The sequence below is a fragment of the Heptranchias perlo genome, chromosome 2, assembly GCF_035084215.1.
Source record: "Heptranchias perlo isolate sHepPer1 chromosome 2, sHepPer1.hap1, whole genome shotgun sequence".
NCBI lineage: Eukaryota > Metazoa > Chordata > Chondrichthyes > Hexanchiformes > Hexanchidae > Heptranchias > Heptranchias perlo.
The window spans coordinates 99,382,663-99,404,048 of NC_090326.1; the positions used below are offsets into that span (position 1 = coordinate 99,382,663).

Genomic DNA, 21,386 nt, shown 5'->3' on the forward strand with positions numbered 1-21,386 from the left:
AAATTAATCTTGGCTTTCCATATTCATACTGACTAAAATAATATTATGCTTTTAGTACAACTTTAACTTTTATTATAATTAAACTGTAGCTGAATATAAATGGTGCAATTAAGTGGTATTTTAAATTGATAATTCCCTGTAAGTTTTTTTTATTGCATGAATAAATTGTGGAGGAAAGGCATTGCAGTAGAAGGCAGCAGTCCTAAATCAGTGCCTTGGGGGGCTCCAAGAATGATTAATATAATGTAATCTGTAGTTACAGAGTGACATTACTGCTCACTAGAGGGCATGGTTTTAGTTTTTTCAAACCTCATCGAATTTAACACCATTGCAATCAATGTGTCAATCTCTATCTCTCTGGACTGCACTAGCACCTTCAACAGGAAAACAGAAATAGAGCTTGATTTTAATATAGCTCAATCTGGTTTAATACATTTTGAACTGTGCTGTAATTAGCAGTAAAATGTGCAACATTTAAATCTGGTTTCATATATTTGGTTCTGTGACTCGACTGGTGAATAATTTACGGCCTTGTGTAGATGATGGCTGATCAAGCTTCGTAGACCTTCCATTGTCATGTACTTGTAGGGTACATGATAGAATTATACGGAAAGCAGAATCTTTTTTTTTAAAAAGATAGCAAATTTTCACGAGTTGGCAAGTGCACATGCACGGAGCTACAGTATCCCCACTTACTAATGCAAGTGGTCAGAATAACCAGACTATCTGCAAATTAAGTGTACTTTTGTGGAAATTGAGCCTGGATGTAATCAGCATGGTAGGTTTGATGGTGGCATGGAATACATGGTGGTATTTCATAACAGCTTACTCGCATCCATTTCTTGACTTTTTTGAATTCATTAGAGGGTTGAATAAATGTAATGTTAAATGTTGATTGTAGTAAATGAGCCCTGTTAACCAACCAGTCCTATGAACAGATGAGGGATAATCCACTTTAAATTTCCTGTCAATTTGTAGCTATCTAACAAACTGTAAATTGAATATAATTTTTTGACTGTGAAAATGTATTTCATAGGAACAGGAGTAGGCCATTCAGCTCCTTGAGCCTGCTCTGCCATTCAGTTAGATCATCGCTAATCAGTACCTCATCTCCATTTACCTACCTTTGCTCCATATCCCTTGATACCCTTACCTAACAAAAAATCTATCGCTCTGTTTTGAAAACATCAATTGTCCCAGCATTTACAGCTGTTTAGGGGGGAGAATTCCAGATTTCCACTGCAAACTATATCTATTATACCTTCATCTAAACTGAAGGTTTATGTGGAAAATTGTTGTGGTTGAAAGGATGTGGTAATATCTATTGTGTGGGATGCCAAACCTGATTCTCTTGTGATGCATAGAATTTCTTTTTGTTTTAACAATAGTTGAAAAATAGATTTTAAAAATTGGCAGTTTTCCAGTGTATACCAAAGGGAAGAAAAGTTTGGAATTTTTTTTGTATCAGCTTGTACTAAATAAATGCAGCTCTCTAACTGGTGGTTGAATTGCTAATAGGATTTACTTTCATTTCAATCAGTGAAGCACTCCTTCCCAGCTGTTTTCAGTGTGGCAGTTGAGCTAACTACAGCTGCACATTCCCACTCACCTATAGCCAGAGCGCATGGCCCATTGATGCATGTGTTAGACACTCTCTTACCTTGTCATGTTACTGCATCTGATGTGGAGTGAGGGCAGGGTGAGCTGTGGTAGAGGTATGCTGCTGCTTCTCTATTGAACTATTTTTTAAAAAATTCAGAAGTGATGAGACAAAATTATACACTCAAATGCTTCAATAATAAAATAAAAAGGGAAAGTTATTTTCTATGATTTCAATACATACATTGAACTAAATTTCCTCTATCTAATAGACAGGCTTCCTAGGGATTTTTGTAACCTCTTAGGAGATCAGACTATTTGGTCTAGAATGGATTTATTGTCTCCTCCCTTCCCCGCCCCCCCCCCCCCCCCCCCCAAGCTTTCATACTTTTGCAATCTTTAATTCACTGGAGAGCTTGCAATTACATTTTTTTTAATACTTTGAATTTGTTTAAAGAAGGTTTCATTACTGCACTAGAGTTTCCACACAGATGGAGTGTATGTGTTCTTGTGTTGACAATCTTTTCAACACAAAGTATTTACACCTTGTGTCTTCCACATTCCTATCTGAATAGTAATTACATTAAACATCCCTGTAATTGTCAGCATGTCACAGATGAATCTAATCAAGGAGTGTTTCCATTGGAAACAATGAAGCCAAGCTGTTATATTTTTTTCCTCACTTGCTGTCCATTCCTGAAGGCACTGAGTCATGCTGGGATACAATTCCACAGGTGTCAAGAACATAAGAATGTACAGGCTGAGAAGATTTTTGCGATCCGTCTAGGAAATACGATATCTCTCATACCTCTTAAAAAAATTTTGTCCAGGTAATTATCCAACTCTCTCTCTTGTATTTGCTGATAGTCACCCCGCCCCCCCCCCCCCAAGAAATCCATTTTATACATTAGTCACCTGTGTAAAGTAGCTACATAGAATTTTACAGCACAGAAACAGGATATTTGGCCCAACAGGTCTATAATTGGTGTGTAGGCTCCACATGAACCTCCTCCCACCTTATCATCTCTGCCTAACAACATATCCTTCTATTCCTTTCTCCCTCATGTACTTTTCCAGCTTCCCCTTAAATGCATCTATTCTATTCGCCTCATCCATTCCATGTAGTAGCAAGTTCCACATTCTCACCACTCTTGAGTAAAGAGATGTAAACAGTCATTTCATCCTCCCTCTTCTAAGTTTTAGGCTATGCCTTCTCATCATTGCTGTGGCTGTTAACATACTGACGCTTATCTTGTCTATGCCCTTTAGGATCTTGAATAATTCAGTACGATCACACCGGTGTCGTCTCTTCAGCGTAAGCATTCCCAGCTTCTCTTTCATAACTCGGGTGCCTAATCAGTTTAGTTGTTCTTCATTGCACCCCCTCTAATGCCTAACTGTCGTCCTCATAATATGGTGACCAGAATTGTACTCCACATGGGGCCGTACCAGTGTTCTGTATAAACTCGATCATTTCCTGAGATTTTTGCTCTTGCTGTGGTTATGCTCTCTTTACTGGTGCTGCACACTGTGCTGATGGTTTTAACAATCTGTCTTATCCTGTAGAATAAAAGCATTTAACTTAATTTGCTAGAGTTAATAACTTTTTGGATTTGTCCACATTAAGTGACATCTGCCACTTTTCAGTACAGATCCTCAATTCATCCAGGTTCTTATTTATTGGATCAGTCTGTTCTCTGTTGTTTGTAGTTCCTCCCAGTTTGGTATCATCTGCAAATTTGGAGAATGTTGTTTCTGTCTCTACTTCCAAGTCATTTATGTTCATTTGTAAACTGCAACAGCCCCCACCCCAGCTCTGCTCCCTGAGGTACCCAGGTGAAGATATCGCCGATCCAGCTTCCTCTGATTCACCCAATTTTCGATCCACGTCAAAAGCACTCTGTCCATATTGTGCTTTCCAACCTCGTAGGCCAGTCTCCTGTGTGACATGATATCAAAAGCTGTGGTGAAATTGAAATAAACATCCATAGAATTTCATCATGTTTACGTGGTTTGTTACCACCTCAACATAGCGCCTTTAACATAGTAAAATGTCCCAAGGCGCTTCAGAGGAGCGATTTATCAAACAAAACTTGATACAGAGCCACATAAGGAGGTGTTAGGACAGGTGACCAAAAGCTTGGTCAAAGAGGTAGGTTTTAAGGAGTGTCTTAAAGGACGAGAGAGGGGTTTAGGGAGACAATTCAAAAGAACTCCCAAGAGATTTGTCAGGCATGATGTACATCACAGAAAGGCATGCTGGCCCCCTCTTGTTCTGTATTTCTCAGGATGGATGTCAAGCTAATGGGTTTATAGTTGTCTCTGTACCCCTTTTTATAGATTGATGTCACATTCCCTTTTCTCCAGTCCTTGGGTACCCTCCCATTTCCAAGGATTATCTAAAGATACCTGCATTGGCTATAATCTTAACCTTAATTACTGTAGGGTACAATCTTTTTGATCCAGAGTCTTGACTTACTTCAGTTGCCTTCAACCTCTCCATAACCTTTATCAGTTACGTTTATTTTTCTTACAATCTCATTTTTTCCTAGATATTTTACCTAAACAGTAGGAAGGCTGGGGTTTCCCCTGTGGCCACAGACAAAATATTCATTCAGATTACTTGACATCCCTTGATCATTTCATATATTTAAGTTCAATACAGTAGTTTCAGACCCAAGATCCTCACTCTCAAACTGGATGTGAAATTGATCATGTTATGATCACTGTTTCCCAAGGGATCCTTTATTTTGAAATCATTAATCCTGTTTCATTACCCATTACCAGATCCAAAATGGCCTGTTCCCTGACGTATTGGTCTAAAACAGTCCCGAATATACTCTATGAACTCCTCAGGACTACTTTTGCCAATTTGATTTGTCCAATCTATGTTAAAATCGTCATGATTATTTGGCTCTTTTGATCAGATTTTTAGCCTCCCTACCCTTACTCTTGTATTCATCCCTGCCCTCTGGTCTGTGCATAATTTATACTTGAGGAAATCTCTTTTTTCCATCCTTAACCTCTATAGTACTTCCCTTTACACCAGGACAGTGCTGCAGGAGTTCCTCAGGGCAGTGCCCTAGGCCCAACCATTTTCAGCTGCTTCATCAATGACCTTCCCTCCATCATAAGGTCAGAAATGGGGATGTTCGCTGATGATTGCAGTGTTCGGTTCTATTCACAACAACGAACCAGTCCGTGCCCGCATGCAGCAAGACCTGGACAACGTCCAGGCTTGGGATGATAAGTGGCAAGTGACATTCGTGCCAGGCAATGACCATCTCCAACGAGAGAGAGTCTAACCATCTCTCCTTGACATTCAACGGCATTACCATCGCCAAATCCTGAGGGTCACCATTGACCAGAAACTTTACTGGACCAGCCACACACATACTATGGCTACAAGAGCAGGTCAGAGGCTAGAAATTCTGCAGCAAGTGACCCATCTCCTGACTCCCCAAAGCCTTTCCATCATCTACAAGGCACAAGACAGGAGTGTGATGGAATACTCTGCACTTGTCTGGATGAGTGCAGTTCCAACAACACTCAAGAAGCTCGACACCATCCAGGACAAAGCAGCCCACTTGATTGGCACCCCATCCACCACGTTAAACATTCACTCCCTCCACCACCGGTGCACTGTGGCTGCAGTGTACACCATCTACAGGATGCACTGCAGCAACTCGCCAAGGCTTCTTCAGTAGCACCTCCCAAACCCGCGATCTCTACCACGGACAAGGACAAGGGCAGCAGGCGCATGGGAACAACACCACCTGCACGTTTCCCTTCATGTCTCTCACCATCCCAATTTGGAAATATATCGCCGTTCCTTCATTGTCGCTGGGTCAAAATCCTGGAACTCCCTTCCTAACAGCACTGTGGGAGTACCTTCACCACACGGACTGCAGCGGTTTAAGAAGGCGGCTCACCACCACCTTCTCAAGGGCAATTAGGGATGGACAACAGATGCTGGCCTTGCCAGCGACGCCCACATGCCATGAATGATTTTTTAAAATATCAATAGAGAAAAAACTAGACTGTGCTTCTTTGAGTGGCATATAATTACTCTGTATTGACAAAAGGTATATTTCTGGAAGTGTCCCAATTTTCCTTTGTATCCCTTCCTTCTAAAAGTCTAGTCAGTCACCCCCCCGCCTCCCAAACTCCCTCCATGTTCCCTCAAAATCTGCTTTTCAAAAATTGAGGGTTTATTTAGTACTCCTTTCCTCTAGTGTGAGCCTGACATTTGGCTTGTACTTTCAGCTGATACCCTTACAATGCAAACAGTAGCTGCAGATTGCCATGTACAAAGGAAAAACACGTCTTATGTTCCCCTGGAGATAGCCCCTGATGGAATCCAATAGTGATGTCAGCTAAGCACCTTCCGTGCCCCTGCAAAATAAATCCACATGCGGCTACAGAGTTGCTCTTTTGTACAGCATTATTCAGATTGCTATTGGAAGTAAGGTGCAAATACTTAAGTACTTCCCCAACAGTGATGTTCTATTTTAGCTTAATTTATAGCAATAGTACAATGTTGCAGAAATAAACAACCTATAGTTTAAAGATGAACTACAATTTTGTGAAATTGCTTAACAGTAAATCTTTTTGAATGATCCACTGAGTGCATCAGTAGTTTAATCCATTCAGGGAATATGCTGCTTTCACAACGTGTGCAAGTAAGGGTCATCAGGGGATGCAGTCATTAAAGAGGCAGAGAGCTGGAAAAGGAACATGAGTGAAGTCATGGTCAGTTAATGTGGATCGCAAGAGAGAAAGGATTTTAAATTGAAGCCTGAAGTGTCGAGGTTAATCCACATTTTCCACCTATGTAGTATAATGTACTGAATTTAGTCGTTAGATGCTGGTATGGTTATCTAAATTTCAAAACTGAGCAAACAGTAATTAACTTAGATGAAATCGGCTCACTGCGTGCCTCATTGAACAATGTATGGTAATTTTGGGGAGCATAATGTTCTTTTTTAACCATTGGATAACAGCCATGAAATGGTAATCTTGAAGGCATGTGCCGCAGCTTTACTGCCACAGTGCAAGCCCATGACTGAGCAAAGAAAAATCTGCTCCAAAGCTAGAGGAAAGTTGACTGCTGCTCATAATGATGTAGTGAAAACAAAGTGTCTGTGATGAGGCTTTATGACTGGGTGACTTTTTGTCGGAGTAAGCACAACTTGAGGCTGGATCAAAATGTTATCATCAAATCAAACTTTTTACAGGAATCCTCCCCTTTTCTGTGTTTTTAATTGTAGCCCAACTTTCTTTCAGCTTTTGAATTGACGTTTAATATTCAGGCACACTGGTAACAGCTCTTGTGTTCCTTGCATAAATGTGAAAGTCTGGCTCCAGCATTAGTGAAACATGTATTGCTTCAGTCAGGATCCTGAAGAAGACTGTTTTTCTGTGTTGTAATGGTGGACTATGATCTGGAATAAGCCATCCTCATTCACCCTGATTTATTGGCTTTTATGAAAAATGTGTTTTGGATCTGCTTTATGTTGTACCTTGCCTTAACAGTTGCTGTATGCTATTAACTTTGCAATGCCATGGATGAGTTATTTTTGGGCATGATCATACTTCTGATACCATGGGCATAACTCACACAGCAACAGCAGGTCCTTGATGTGGAAAATTGCATCAAAGATTCACCCGGTGGTGATTGAAGAGACTAGGGCTTGATTGGCTGAAGAACGACCTGCGTGCTGATTTTCAGCCAATGGAAGACCTTTTTTCAATCTTCGTCCCCACCCCAGGCTAGATTGTGTCCTAGGAGGCTAAGAAATGAAGTTTAGTGAAGTGTTTTCAACTTCCTTTTCCAAGAAAAAAAATTTGGAAAAGCACACATCAGGTAAAAATGTTAAAATGGGGGAGAGAAAAAAGGAGGGAAAGGAAGACTGAGCAAGTGGATGTAGTGTTTCCATTTGAAGTTTTTTTATGTAGTATACTGTTAATATTACAGTAACAAAATTACTCCTATGAGAGCCAAGATTTCCATGGACCTGTTGGCAGTCTAAAGGTTAAGTTACAGTGTGGAAAATATTGCCATCCTGAAAATTACTTGAGTGCAAATACAAACACTAGTTTGAATGAAAATTGAATGCACTTTTATAGTATGATGTAAACCAGAACTGCAACAAAGTTCGAGGGCTTAACTCCATTAAGGTTGTAAAAAATGAATCCGAATCCCCAAATCCATTTGCTTCTGTATGCCAGTTCCCTCCCTGTGTGAAACTTTTGAGTGACTTCCTTGCCCTCAGTGGTTGCAACATTAAATAAAGCAAGCTCGAGGGGCTGTATGGCCTACTCCTGCTCCTATTTCTTATGTTAAATAAAATAAAATGTTATACTGTCTTTTTAAAAACCTTATTTTCTGTTCCTTTCAGGCCATGTGGTTTAATACTTCAGCTCATAGTGAAATAGTAAATCTTGATAGTGGAAATATTGATGAAATCTTAGGTAAGTGCTCTTTCAAAATTTTATGTAAGTTTTGCTTTCATATGACTGTAGGGATTGGAATTAGTCCATGTAGACCCTTGGACTGTAATCTGCACAAGACCTTATATTTAAAAAACAAAATTTTGAAAGGGTATGGAAAAAGCGCTGGGGAATTATATTCAGTGTACATCTCTTTCAGAGACTAGCGAAGGCAAAATGGACTGAATAGCTTCTTCTATGCTGTAAAATTCTAGGATTCTATGGCATTATAAAAGATGCAATCTCCTAGACTGAGCACCGAGACATCCTACCACTTCAGTAAGGATATTGTGCAGTCCTCTCCAGTATTGTGATGCTTCATGTCCTGTTGGCAGTTTCTTTATTTTTCATCCTCCCCATCCCCTCCCCAAAAAAACCTCACTTCGGTATTCTAATATATGTTGGGTCAATGACTAATGGTTTACAATGGCAAAGGCTTCATGCTAGTGTAAAAATAACAATGTAAGCTTGGAATGATGTATCTTTGAGTTCCATGAATTATTTTCTAACTTTACTCAATTAGCACTTAATATCCTGTTTTTGCCACAATGAGCCAGACTGCCTAGTGTTGTTGATGATGTAAAATACACTGTCAATTATGTATATAACTAAAATGATTACATTTCTGGCTGGTTGACTCAGTTTGTATAGTAAAGTCAGAGTATTGTATTTAAGGTACTGTTTGAAAATCTGCATTCAGAAATCTTATTTCTATTTGTGAAGAGTTTAAAATGTCTGAATTCTCATTAAGCTGGTGATTGTATTATATAATGGGTACATTGATTTGTTGCACCACCAAGTAAGAAATTGTACAATGTCCATAGATTCAACATGCTACTCTTACCTAAGATGGTGGTTATATGAAAGCTGCAACTAAATTGGTAAATTTTTCATATGCTGCAGGGTTTACACTATTGTATCTACATGTTTTGCACTTATAAACAGGATTTGTATTATCTTTGCTAGCACAGTATTTGTAGTAATATCTTTAAGTTAATGTTCAGAATTGAGTGTGCTGTGATTACTGTAGAAATTTTAACTTCTTGTAACCTTTTCCATTTTTTCCCCCAGGCAATGCAGATGTTGCGCTAGTCAATTTTTATGCTGATTGGTAAGTGAGACATTAATAATGTATTTGAAGATTGTTTTTTATATTTGTTGTCAGGACATGGCAACACTGGCAAGGCTGCATTTGTTGTCCTGATGTAGTGGGCCTTCTCCTTCATCTGCTGCAGTCTTTATGGTGATGCTGCTCCCACAATGGTGTTAGGTAGTAAATTCCATGATATTGTCCCAACGATGATGAAGGAATGGAAATACGTGACTTCGAGGGGAACTTCAATGCAATGGTACTCCCATGTTATGGCTGTTCTTGTTCTTTGCAGTGGTAGAGGTCATAAACAAGGGAACGGTTGTCAAATTAACCATGGCAAGTTGCTGCAGTGCAATGGTATTAGAGGGAGTAGTTTTCGAGTCCAGTGACAGGGGCACTTATCAAGGTAACGACTTTGTGCATTGTAGCACTAACTGTAACAGCTCCTAAAATTAACTTCAACTTGAAAACCTTTATACGAGGAGCTTGCTTGCTTTCTGGAGTATGTTATAGACTGCTGAACAATAGAAAGGAAATTGAGGATGAACTTTGTAGACAGCTGATAGTGACATGTATTAACTATGGAGTTATAATTGTAGAAGATTAATTATCCAAAAATGGACTGGGATAGGGAAAATGTCTGTATTGAGAAATGGAAGATTTTGCAGTGTGTTCAGGACTGTTGCTACTCCAACAAGCACGGAAGCCCTACTTGACCTGATGCTGGGTAATGAAGTGAATCAAGAAATCAACCAAAAAAAATAGGGGAACATTTAAGAAATGTGACAGCAGTATAATTAGGCTCAATGTAAGAACAGAACAAGATATAACAAATTGAAGATAAGCTTACCTGACTGGAATCGTCAGTTGCCGAAACCCCCCCACCATCAACATCCTGGGGGTCACCATTGACCAGAAACATAAGTGGACCAGTCACATAAATGCTGTGGCTACAAGAGCAGGTCAGAGGCTGGGTATTCTGTAGCGAGTGACTCACCTTACTCCCCAAAGCCTTTCCACCATCTACAAGGCACAAGTAAGGAGTGTGATGGAATACTCTCCAGTTGCCTGGATGAATGCAGCTCCAACAACACAAGAAGCTCGACATCATCCAGGACAAAACATCCCACTTGATTGGCACCCTATCCACCACCCTAAACATTCACTCCCTTCACCTCCGGTGTACAGTGGCTGCAGTGTCTAGCATCCACAGGATGCACTGCAGCAACTCACCAAGGCTTCTTCGTCAGCACCTCCCAAACCTATGGCCTCTACCACCTAGGAGGACAAGGGCAGCAACTGGATCACGCTTTCCTCCTCTCACACCCCCCCCCCCCCCCCCCCCCCCGTTAGACCTGGACCATGTTCTTGAGCATGAACGGTGGCGAGTTGATTTCTCGAAAGCCCGGCGCATGCGCAGCAAGTGACATCATCGGACACTGCTTCACTATTTGCTTTGTAATGTAAAATGCTCCCCACTTTCTACCTAAAACCTGAAAACAATCCCCGACCCCCACACAATGCCCCATCAGTCATCGCAGCTCTATCCCAGTGCTTAGTTTGACAGAGTGATTAGTGACGGTGTGGGTACTTCCGGTTTTTGATCGACACGTGACGTCCTCGTGTGTCTGTGCCGGGCCACCCAATGACATCACTCTCAGCGCATGCTAAAAAAAAGCTATGGCTCAGCTAGTGATGTCACTTCCAATTACGCCACTCACAAGTTCTTGTTGAATGAAATGGGCCTCGCTAAACCAACCTTGCAGCTCAACAACTTAAATACAATTGAGGAGCGTAAACAGGCAATGGGGGAATGTAGGGAGGGAACAGAAAGTCAGTAGGACCTATAATCGATATCCTCCATTACATATTAAACATCTCAAAAAATTAGAAGGTAGATGCGTTCAGTAGCGCTGCAAAGAGGGATTCTAAAGGAGAGGGGAAAGTCATTACAATGCAGGGAAAAATATTGGCATGTTTGAATCGATGTCAGTAAAATAGTCAGTGCTGCGGATTTGTCAAATTCAGCCTCAGAGAAATGGCTACAGTGCCCATTCGTGGGGCCGCATATTTGGGGCTCTCAAGTCAATTGCTGGGTTGGCCTGTTGTGAAGTATTTTCAGAGTCAAAGCGAGGCTGCTCGATGTGGAGGCTTCACTCCTCCAGTAGACAGGGGAGTTTGGTGGGAGTTTTTATCAGATCATACTGATAGCATTCAGCAAGGTTCCACATAAGAGACTGCTGACAAAAATGAGAGCACATGAAATTGGGGACAACCTATTGGCTCGCCCTCCACACCTGTCTCCGCACCTGGACATCAGTTCGTTGATGCTCCAAGCAGACTCCACCCCATCTACGTCAACCTTATCCCACCACGGGACCTCTGACTTTAACTTTATACTCCTTTCTATTGTCTCCCCTCTGTTCCCTGTTTATTACCAGGACCTATCTATCCTAACCTATCTAACCATGCCTATGTAACTTCAGTTTCCCTGTGTGCGTGTTTTGGCTGCCACTCTGGACCTGAGACCATTACTTCTATTTCCCCTTTTTTCTTCTTTTTCTGTTTACCTCTTCAAGGCCCTCCTTTCATTTCTCCCCTCTCGGGTACTGTGCCCCCCAACCTTTCATCACTCGACCTTCCTACTCTCCTGCTGTCGTCCCAGGCTTGACTCCCTCTTGGATAAACCTACAGCTTCCTTTTGTGCCTCTCTGAATCCTCCAAAGGACTCATCAAGGCACTCGTTGCTGCCTCCTTAATAGTAGAAACCCCAACTGCCCCATCCTACACTCCAACTTTCCCACCCAGCACGCCCGATGGGGGCTAATCTGGCCAATCTCCTTCCCGTCCCACTCACCACCCCCTCCTCGCCCGCCTGTTTTTTCCGCCCCAACCCAGCGCTGACCCTGTAGTCTGCCAGCGGATCAGCTATCACCGCATCTCTCCAGAATGTCCATGCACTTGTGAACAAGGCCCTTGCCATCCATGAGATTATTGTGGATGATTGCATCGACATCATGGCCTTGATGGATACCTGGCTGATGGGTGATGACAACTTCCCCCTTAATGAAGCCTCCCTACCTGACTGTATCTTCCACCACTTGCCCCGCTCAGACCGCCGCGGTTGCAGTGTGGCCCTTATCAAATCACACCTTGGTCTGTCCTCCTACTCCTCGGGCACCTTCTCCTCCTTTTGAACCTCTCACCTTGTTCCACCCCTCTCACCTCTCATTTAAAACCCTTGTTCTCTATCGCCCACCCAAGTACCACACCAAGTTTCTCACCGAAATATCTTCACTGCTTTCCTCCTTCAACCTCTGCACCGAGCGACTTCTCATCCTCTGTGACTTTGACCTCCATCTCAACTCATCATGCTCTATCCCCTCTGAATTTACTGCCTTCCTATCCTCCCTTAATCTCTCCCTCCTTATAAACTCCCCTACCCACATTCACGGCCATCCCCTCGACCTTGCCATCTCACATGGCCCCTCTACTACCATCGTGTCAATCACTGATCACTTCCTTGTCTCCCTCTCCACCCACATCCTCCTTCCCTCTCCCAATCCCACTTCCTACTATGTTCGCCCCTGGGGAAAAAACTCTCCACCAATTCACTTACAACAGCACTTTCAAATTCCCAACTGTCTAGCCTTTGGCCCTCCATTCACCACGTCATTTCTGCAGTTGCCGATCTGTTCAATCACATCCTCACCTCCATCTTTGCCCTTGTCCCAATTAAAACCATTACTCTCAATCTGGTCGTCCCCCCTGGCCCTTATCTCCTCTCCCTTAAGTTCAAGGGATGCAGACTTGAACATTTTATGGCAGATAACTGGTTTAGCCATTCATTGCCAGGTCTGGCTGGATCACATAAAGCACTATCGGGTCTTGATCTCCTCTGCCAAAACTGTTCACTATTCCAGGTTCATCCTGGAATGCAAAGCTAACCCCCGGCTTCTCTTCACTACAAACCGTCTTCTTAAACCCCTCTTCCCCCACCTTCTCCATCCTCACCTTCAAGTGCGAGGAGCTCATGGACATCTTTGTCAATAAGATTGAGACCATCCATTCAGCTGCCTCCATCGCTTCCCGTCCTAGCCCTGATCTCGCATCGTCCTCTAGTTTCTCTCCTATCTCCCCTCTTGCTCTTTCTGAGCTCATCTTGGCCATGAGACTCAGCTCCTGCTCCCTTGATCCTATTCCTATCAAACTGTTGACCACCCAACTTCCCTTCCTGGCTCCCATGTTAGCTGATATTGTAAATGGTTCCCTCTCCTTTGGTACTGTCCTGTTCCCCTTCAAATCTGCTGTCATCACTCCTCTCAAAAAAAAAAAATAACCCCAACCCTTGATCCCTCTGTCTTTGCAAACCTCCTTTTCCTCAAGTCCTTGAATGTGTTGTCGCCTCCCAAATCCATGCCTATCTTTCCCGCAAGTTTGAATCCCTTCAATCAGGTTTCTGCCCCTGCCACAGTACTGAAACGGCTCTTATCAAAGTCACATATCACATCCTATGTGACTGTGACCATGGTAAACTATCCCTCATTCTTTTAGACCGGTCTGCAGCCTTTGACACGGTTGACCACACCATCCTCCTCCAACGCCTCTCCTCCGTCATTCAGCTGGGTGGGACTGCCCTTGCCTGGTTCCATTTTTATCTATCCAGTCGTAGCCAGAGAATCACCTGTAATAGCTTCTGTTCTCGCTCCCGCACCGTTATCTCGAGTCCCCCAACGATCTATCCTTGGCCCCCTCCTATTTCTCATCTACATGCTGCCCTTTGGTGACATCATCCAAAAACACGGTCAGGTTCCAGATGCACGTTGATGGCGCCCAGTTCTACCTCACCACCACCTCCTCCCTTGACCCCTCCGTGCTCTCTGATTTGTCACGCTGCTTGTCCAACATCCAGCGTTGGATGAGCAAAGATTTCCTCCAACTAAATATCAGCCATTGTCTTTGGTCCCCACCATAAACTCCATTCCCTGAGTCAACGCTAACACCATGGATGAGTAATGAGATTAGATCAAATTTGAAACTTTAAAAAATATGTAACTCTTACAGGGCAGTTAATAAAAGTAATAGCCAGGAAAAATATAAAGATTATGTAGAAAAGCCACAAAACAGATTAGAAATGTAAGAGGGAATAGGAGAGATGAAAAAAATATTTTTGAAGGTGCATTAGTAAGATGTTGGACAAGGTAAGGGCAGGGCCACAAAGATGAAGGAGACAAGCTTGTCACAGAGAGTGGGGGAAGTGACAAATACCAAATAAGTACTTTGCCTCCATTTTCATAGAGGAGGCAGATGTTGAGTATACAAATGTTAGTGGAGGTGATTGTTCAAAGAGAAATAGTATTAAAGAAGTTTCAGAAATTAAAGGTGAACAAATCACAAAACCTGATGGTTAACATCCAAGTATCTTAATGGAAGCTGGAGAAGAAACAGCAGAGGCTCTGAGTAATTATCCAACTGAAGGAAATTATAGCCCAGTGAATTTATCTTTGGCTTTGGTAAACTACTAGAGTCCATAGTACAGGATGAAGTTACTAAGCACTAGGAGAAACAAGAGTTAATCAGGACTAGTCAGCATGGATTTCTGAAAGGCAAGTCATGCTTGACCAACCGTACAGAATTCTCTGAAGAAATAAGAGGAAACGCAATCGATGTAGTCTATGTGGATTTTCATAAAAGCATTTGATAAGGTACACATGAAAGACTTTTGGGAAAGATGATGGCAAATGGAATTAAGGGAAATGTGGCCTCATGGATAGAGGGATCGGGCAGGAAAGTGGAGATGAGGTCGAAGATCAGCCATGATCTTATTGAATGACAGAGCAGGCTCGAGGGGCTGTATGGTCTACTGCTTCTCCTATTTCTTATGCTCTTATATTTGGAGGGCAGAGAGCAAAAGGTTGGGGTAAAAGCAAGTTTCTCAGACTGAAAAGATGTGGTATTCCACGGGTGTGTTTAGGGCTACTCTTATCCACTCTTCCTAAATTCAGATAATTTATGTATATTGAGGGAACAATGTTGAAATTTACCAATGACACCAAATTGGGTATCACTAATTGTGGCGACAATTGTGAAAGACTTAAGGAGGACATAGGCCAGCAGATGGGCAGATAGTGACAGGTATGTTTCAGTGTAGAAAATGTGATATACATTTTGGAAGTAAGCATAGGGAAAGGAAATGCACTTTAAGATTTTAAATGGAGAAAGAAGTTTGTGTTTTTATAGTACCTTTTACATCATTGGAATGTTGCAAAGCACTCTCATCCAATGAATTACTTTTGCAGTTACTGTTTTGTAGGAAGATATAGCAGCCAATTTGTGCACAGCTAGGTCCCACAAACAGATGAATGACTAGTTAATGTTCTGGAGGTAGAGTTTGAGGAATTAATGTTGGCCAGAGCACCAGGAGAATTCCCTGCTCTTAGAATGCCATAGGATTTTTTTAATGTCCATCATGCAGGCAGGCGGGGCTCTGGTTTAATGGTGTCATTTGAAAAATGGCACCTCTGGTGCAGCCCTCCCTCAGTATTGCGCTGAAGGGTCAGCCTAGATTACGTACTCAAATCCTGGAGTGAAGCTTGAACCCATAACCTTCCAACTTAGTTGACAGTGCTACCATTGAGTAGCGCAGAGATGTGCAGATGTACAGGTCATAAAAGTTGGCAAGGTAAATAGGTATGGTCATTTTAAAAGAAAAAAAGCAAAAGGAATCTTTGGCTTTGTATCTAGAGCCACAGAATGCAAAAATGAGAGTTTGTTAAATTTCAGGAGACTTGGGTCATATTTCGAGTATTGTGAGCAGTTTTGGGCACCCCATTATTGGAACAAAGCAATATAAAAAAATGTAGCTTCCATACTGTAGAATTTTACCAGAGATGAGAGGTTACAGCCATAGAGAGATCTGAGAAGTTAGGTTCTTCACGACAGCTGAGAAGATTTTTTTTTTTATTATTCGTTCATGGGATGTGGGCATCGCTGGCAAGGCCAGCATTTGTTGCCCATCCCTAATTGCCCTTGAGAAGGTGGTGGTGAGCCGCCGCCTTGAACCGCTGCAGTCCGTGTGGTGAAGGTTCTCCCACAGTGCTGTCAGGTAGGGAGTTCCAGGATTTTGACCCAGCGACGATGAAGTAATGGCGATATATTTCAAGTCGTGATGGTGTGTGACTTGGAGGGGGACATGCAGGTGGTGTAGCTCCCACATGCCTGCTCCCTTTGTCCTTCTAGGTGGTAGAGGTCGAGGGTTTGGGAGGTGCTGTCGAAGAAGCCTTGGCGCGTTGTTGCAGTGCATCCTGTGGATGGTACACACTGCAGCCACGGTGCGTCGGTGGTGAAGGGAGTGAATGTTTAGGGTGGTGGATGGGGTGCCAATCAAGTGGGCTGCTTTGTCCGGATGGTATGGAGCTGCTTGAGTGTTGGAGCTGCACTCATCCAGGCAAATGGAGAGTATTCCATCACACTCCTGACTTGTGCCTTGCAGATGGTAGAAAGGCTTTGGGGAGTCTGGCGGTGAGTCACTCGCCGCAGAATACCCAGCTTCTGACCTGCTTCTGTGGCCACAATATTTATATGGCTGGTCCAGTTAAGTTTCTCATCAATGGTGACCCCCAGGATGTTGATGGTGGGGGATTCGGCGATGGTGATGCCGTTGAATGTCAAGGGGAGGTGGTTAGACTCTCTTGTTGGAGATGGTCATTGCCTGGCGCGAATGTTACTTGCCACCTATCACCCAAGCCTGGATGTTGTCTAGGCCTTGCTGCATGCGGGCACGGACTACTTCATTATCTGAGGGGTTGTGAATCGAACGGAACATTGCGCAATCATCAGCGAACATCTCCATTTCTAACCTTATGATGGAGGGAAGGTCATTGATGAAGCAGCTGAAGTTGGTTGGGCCGAGGACACTGCCCTGAGGAACTCCTGCAGCAGTGTCCTCGGGGTGAGATGATTGGCCTCCAACAACCACTACCATCTTCCTTTGTGCTAGGTATGACTCCAGCCACTGGAGAGTTTTCCCCCTGATTCCCATTGACTTCAATTTTACTAGGGCTCCTTGGTGCCTCACTTGGTCAAATGCTGCCTTGATGTCAAGGGCAGTCACTCTCCTCTCACCTCACCTCTGGAATTCAGCTCTTTCGACCATGTTTGGACCAAGGCTGTAATGAGGTCTGGAGCCGAGTGGTCCTAGCTGAACCCAAACTGAGCATCGGTGTGTAAGTGCCGCTTGATAGCACAGTCGACGACACCTTCCATCACTTTGCTGATGATTGAGAGTAGACTGATGGGGTGGTAATTGGTCAGATTGGATTTGTCCTGCTTTTTGTGGACAGGCGATACCTGGACAATTTTCCACATTGTTGGGTAGATGCCAGTGTTGTAGCTGTACTGGAGCAGTTTGTCTAGAGGCGTGGTGTTGGGTTATGATAAGATAAATAGTGAAAAATTGTCTCATTGGTCAGTGAGAGCAAAAATCATAATGTTAATGGGAAGGTTAGAAAAAATTTCTTTACACAGAATGTTTTTGAAGCAGAGTCCATAAGTATTTTTGAAAGGGAATTGGACAATTGCTTGAAAAAAGAAATGTATGAAATGGCTTCTAGAGCGAGCAGAATAGTGGGATTGAACAAGCTGGTTTCATGGTATCATAGTATGATACACCACAGAAGGTGGCTATTTGGCTCATTGTGCCTGTCCTGGCTCTTTGGTAGAGCTATCCAATTAGTCCCACTCCCCTGCTCTTTCCCCATAGCCCTGCAAACTTTTTCCCTTCAAGTATTCATCCAAATCTCTTTTGAAAGTTGTTATTGAATTTGCTTCCATGACCCTTTTCAGACAGTGCATTCCAGATCATAACAACTCGCTGCATAAAAAATGTTTCCTCATGTCGCCTTTGTTTCTTTTGCCAATCACCTTAAATCTGTGTCCTCTGGTTACCGACCCTTCTGCCACTGGAAACAGTTTCTCCCTATTTATGCTAAGAAAACCATTCGTGATTTTGAACACCTCTATCAAATCTCTTCTTAACCTTCTCTGCTATAAGGAGAACAACTCTAGCTTCTCCAGTCTCTTCACATAATTGAAGTCTCTTCAGAAAAACACAGGTACAGACTTGAGTTAAGTGACCAGTTTCTTTGCTGTAACATTCTATTATCTGACCTCAGATGCTGCTATCATGAATTTTGTGATGAGTGCTGAAAGTAACTAGATTGCACATTTATGTGGAAATGTTCTGTTGCTGCTCTAGTCTCTCCTCCCCCAAAAATGGGTGGAAAATATTTCTTAAATGTACTTTTAAAAATGACTGACATCTGGCATTGGGCTAAGTTTGTTTTGTGGTGATTGTTCAGTTCAATAAGTCCAGGTCTGAAGAATTAAAATTTATGGAAATAAACTGACAATTGCTATCAATAGCGTTTTTGTCCTCAATATATTGTTTACTACATCCACGGGCAGAAGCAGCATTGGCAAAAGCCACAACTTTAATTAGCTGCAGCATGTGTACACTGAAGTCCAGAAAATTCTCAGCTGATATTAGAGAGTTGCCCTATAATTCACCATGGAATAACTTCTTAGAGCCCGGGAAATTCAAATTGGCTGATGGTTAATGCATGTACTGCTGCTAATAACTCATCAACCAGAATGGGACTCTAGTTGGTTTGAGCATTCAGATTAATGCATTCCTATGACAAATTATTCAGAATATGGCTAAATGTGTGAATCTACCAATTGTATGATTAATTTAAATAATCCTTTGTGTGGCTGCAAGCCTTGTTGATTGGCAGCAAGTACTTTTTACAAGCATAGTATTCTAAACTCTTGAAAAAACAGTATAATGTTGAGCCGTTCTATGGACAGTTCCTTTAACTTCAATTCATGAAGATTCCAGTCTTTTTTTAGAATACTGCGTGGCAGTAAATTAATATTAAGGTATTTTTGTCAATTTTACCATCTGATAGTGAAAATATTAATTTCTGGAGTGTTGGTAATAAGTGGGTCACCTTTCAATTCTATCTGGGAGTTACTTTTGTGTTGTAATTGCAGACGAAGGGAATCTAGTGAAGAGCAAGTGTGCTCATTAGTACCCACTTTAAAATCAAACTTGTAGTTTTCTTTGTCTTTCCTGCAGGTTTCTGGAATATATTTGTTTAAATAGTGCTAATGACATCATTAGAACTGTCTTGGAGGAGGAGCTTGGAATGATAATAACTGTGTCTGAAATTAAGCGCTCATAACATTCGGCCCAGTAACACTTGAGCCAGTCCGCTTCATGATATTCAGTATTCAAGCAAATTGTTGAGAGAAGAGACACAAAAATTAGCATTAATTTAACATTTTAAGGGGTTGCTGATCGTGAGACTATTTGCTTTTTGTCATTTGAAAAGTGAGTCTTGCACTACAGGTGCTGAAATTAACCAAATGTATTTGGCTTCAAGCACAAAGTCTTGAAGTTTTTAATAAGATTTTGTGGCAGAGTAGGAGGAGTTGTCTATATGCAGGCAGGAAACAAAATTGTGGTTGGGGTCAGACATGAGGCTTTGATCCTAACTTCCTAGATCAGAATCTAGACAAAAGAAACTAGACCATGTGGCAGAATTTTCCAATGTGCTTTCTCAGAGAATGCAAGTTTTTAAAATTATGCATTGTAACTGAGTAGCATTGCCATCCTTAAAAGTAAAAAATACAATATTGCAGATGCTGGAAGGCTAGAACAAACCACAAAATGTTGGAAGCACACAGGTCAATCGGCATCTGTGGAGAGAACGAGTTGATGAAAAATTACGATGTGGACAGGCATATTAATACAATCAGAAAAACGGGAGGGGTGTAATATATAATCTATAAAAACAAACAAACCCAGAGTGGAATGATGTAACCCCAAACAAGTAATTGACAAAAAATTAAGACATTGCTTGACAGATTGTTATTTCACTCATGATTCTTGAGTTTCTTTTTTAATATTTATTTTCCCTCTTGCCTTTTTCTGATTTGTATTCATGCACCTAACTGCCTCTTGTTTTTCAGTTTGGAAGAAGGGTCTGCACTGCAAAATTAATTTGTCTGTTCTCTCCACAGAAACTAACTGACCTGCGTGTTTCCAACAATTTTTGTTGTTCTTTAAGTTTTGGTGCTTTTTTTTTCTAAAAAAAACCATACTCAAATGAAATCCAAATTCAGGAAGGTGCAGACATCAAGCCTATTGATGATCAATACTATTCCATATTGCTTCTCTGCCATAAGAATTGTTCATCTCATCTGCCCTTATGAAGGGTTTCTTAGCACTAGTAATGTTATGTTTGTTGAAAGAGATTGCAATATTGGACTCGCCTACTAAGTGATGCTCGGTAGGAAACGTTGAGGCAGATGGTCTGAGCCTACCAATAAGTGAAACACAAGTATGGTTTCCATAAGGTTGTAATATCTAGATTAGAAACCAATATTGTAAAAGGAAGATGTAGATGAGTGGAACAAGGAAAGAATGTAGAAATTTGGAAGTGGGGAGAAAACAGTGATGGACAGAAGAAAATGTAAAGTGAGAAACAAGGGAATGAGTTCAAGGAATGTTGAACCATGAAGAAAATTGTTGTGTTACTAACTTTTATGTAGTTTAGACTTGAGTGCACTTACTTCATTTATTTTTTTCCACCAGGTGTAGATTCAGTCAAATGCTACACCCCATCTTTGAAGAAGCCTCCATGGTTGTGAAAGATGAATTTCCAGACCCAAAGCAAGTAGTCTTTGCCAGGGTTGATTGTGACCAGCATGGTGAGTTACCAGGCTTAAAGATACTTAAGAAGTAGGAACATAGGAACAGGAGTAGGCCATTCAGCCCCTTATTAGACCAATAAGGTTGAGCACAAAATGTGGAAAGTAGCAGTAACCCAAGTGGTGTAGTACATTGGTACAATTCGCACTTCTGCTCCGTGCATTTGAAAAGCTAACCCACTGCCAAGCGTCATCTCTCCAAGTGCCTGTTTCTGTAATCTGATTCCATGGTTAAACTGGAAGTTTTGCTAGTTTTAGTATTCAAGCTATTAATGAACGAAAAGCAGAGCTGTACTACAATGAGTTTTACACTAGAGGTTAAGATCAACAGTTTATAGAAATGCTGATCCAATTGTAAAATATAATTGAATTTGTGTTTTGAAGGAACATTTCTCAATGAAATTGGAATTGAAAAATTCATTAAGAA

The 21,386-nt window shown here is 41.8% G+C and overlaps 1 protein-coding gene across 3 annotated transcripts in view; it reads left to right on the forward strand.

Annotated features, from left to right (window-relative positions):
- erp44 (endoplasmic reticulum protein 44) overlaps positions 1–21,386 on the forward strand; it is a 90,823-nt gene that overhangs the window by 21,544 nt on the left and 47,893 nt on the right. For 2 of the 3 annotated variants that reach the window (XM_068004937.1, XM_068004955.1), the window contains 3 exons: positions 8,001–8,073; positions 9,163–9,202; positions 20,844–20,959. In XM_068004937.1, coding sequence (XP_067861038.1) covers positions 8,001–8,073; positions 9,163–9,202; positions 20,844–20,959 — 229 coding nt within the window. Of the gene's footprint in view, positions 1–2,868; positions 2,915–8,000; positions 8,074–9,162; positions 9,203–20,843; positions 20,960–21,386 lie in introns of all 3 variants that reach the window. The other variant, XM_068004944.1, reaches the window with a different exon arrangement.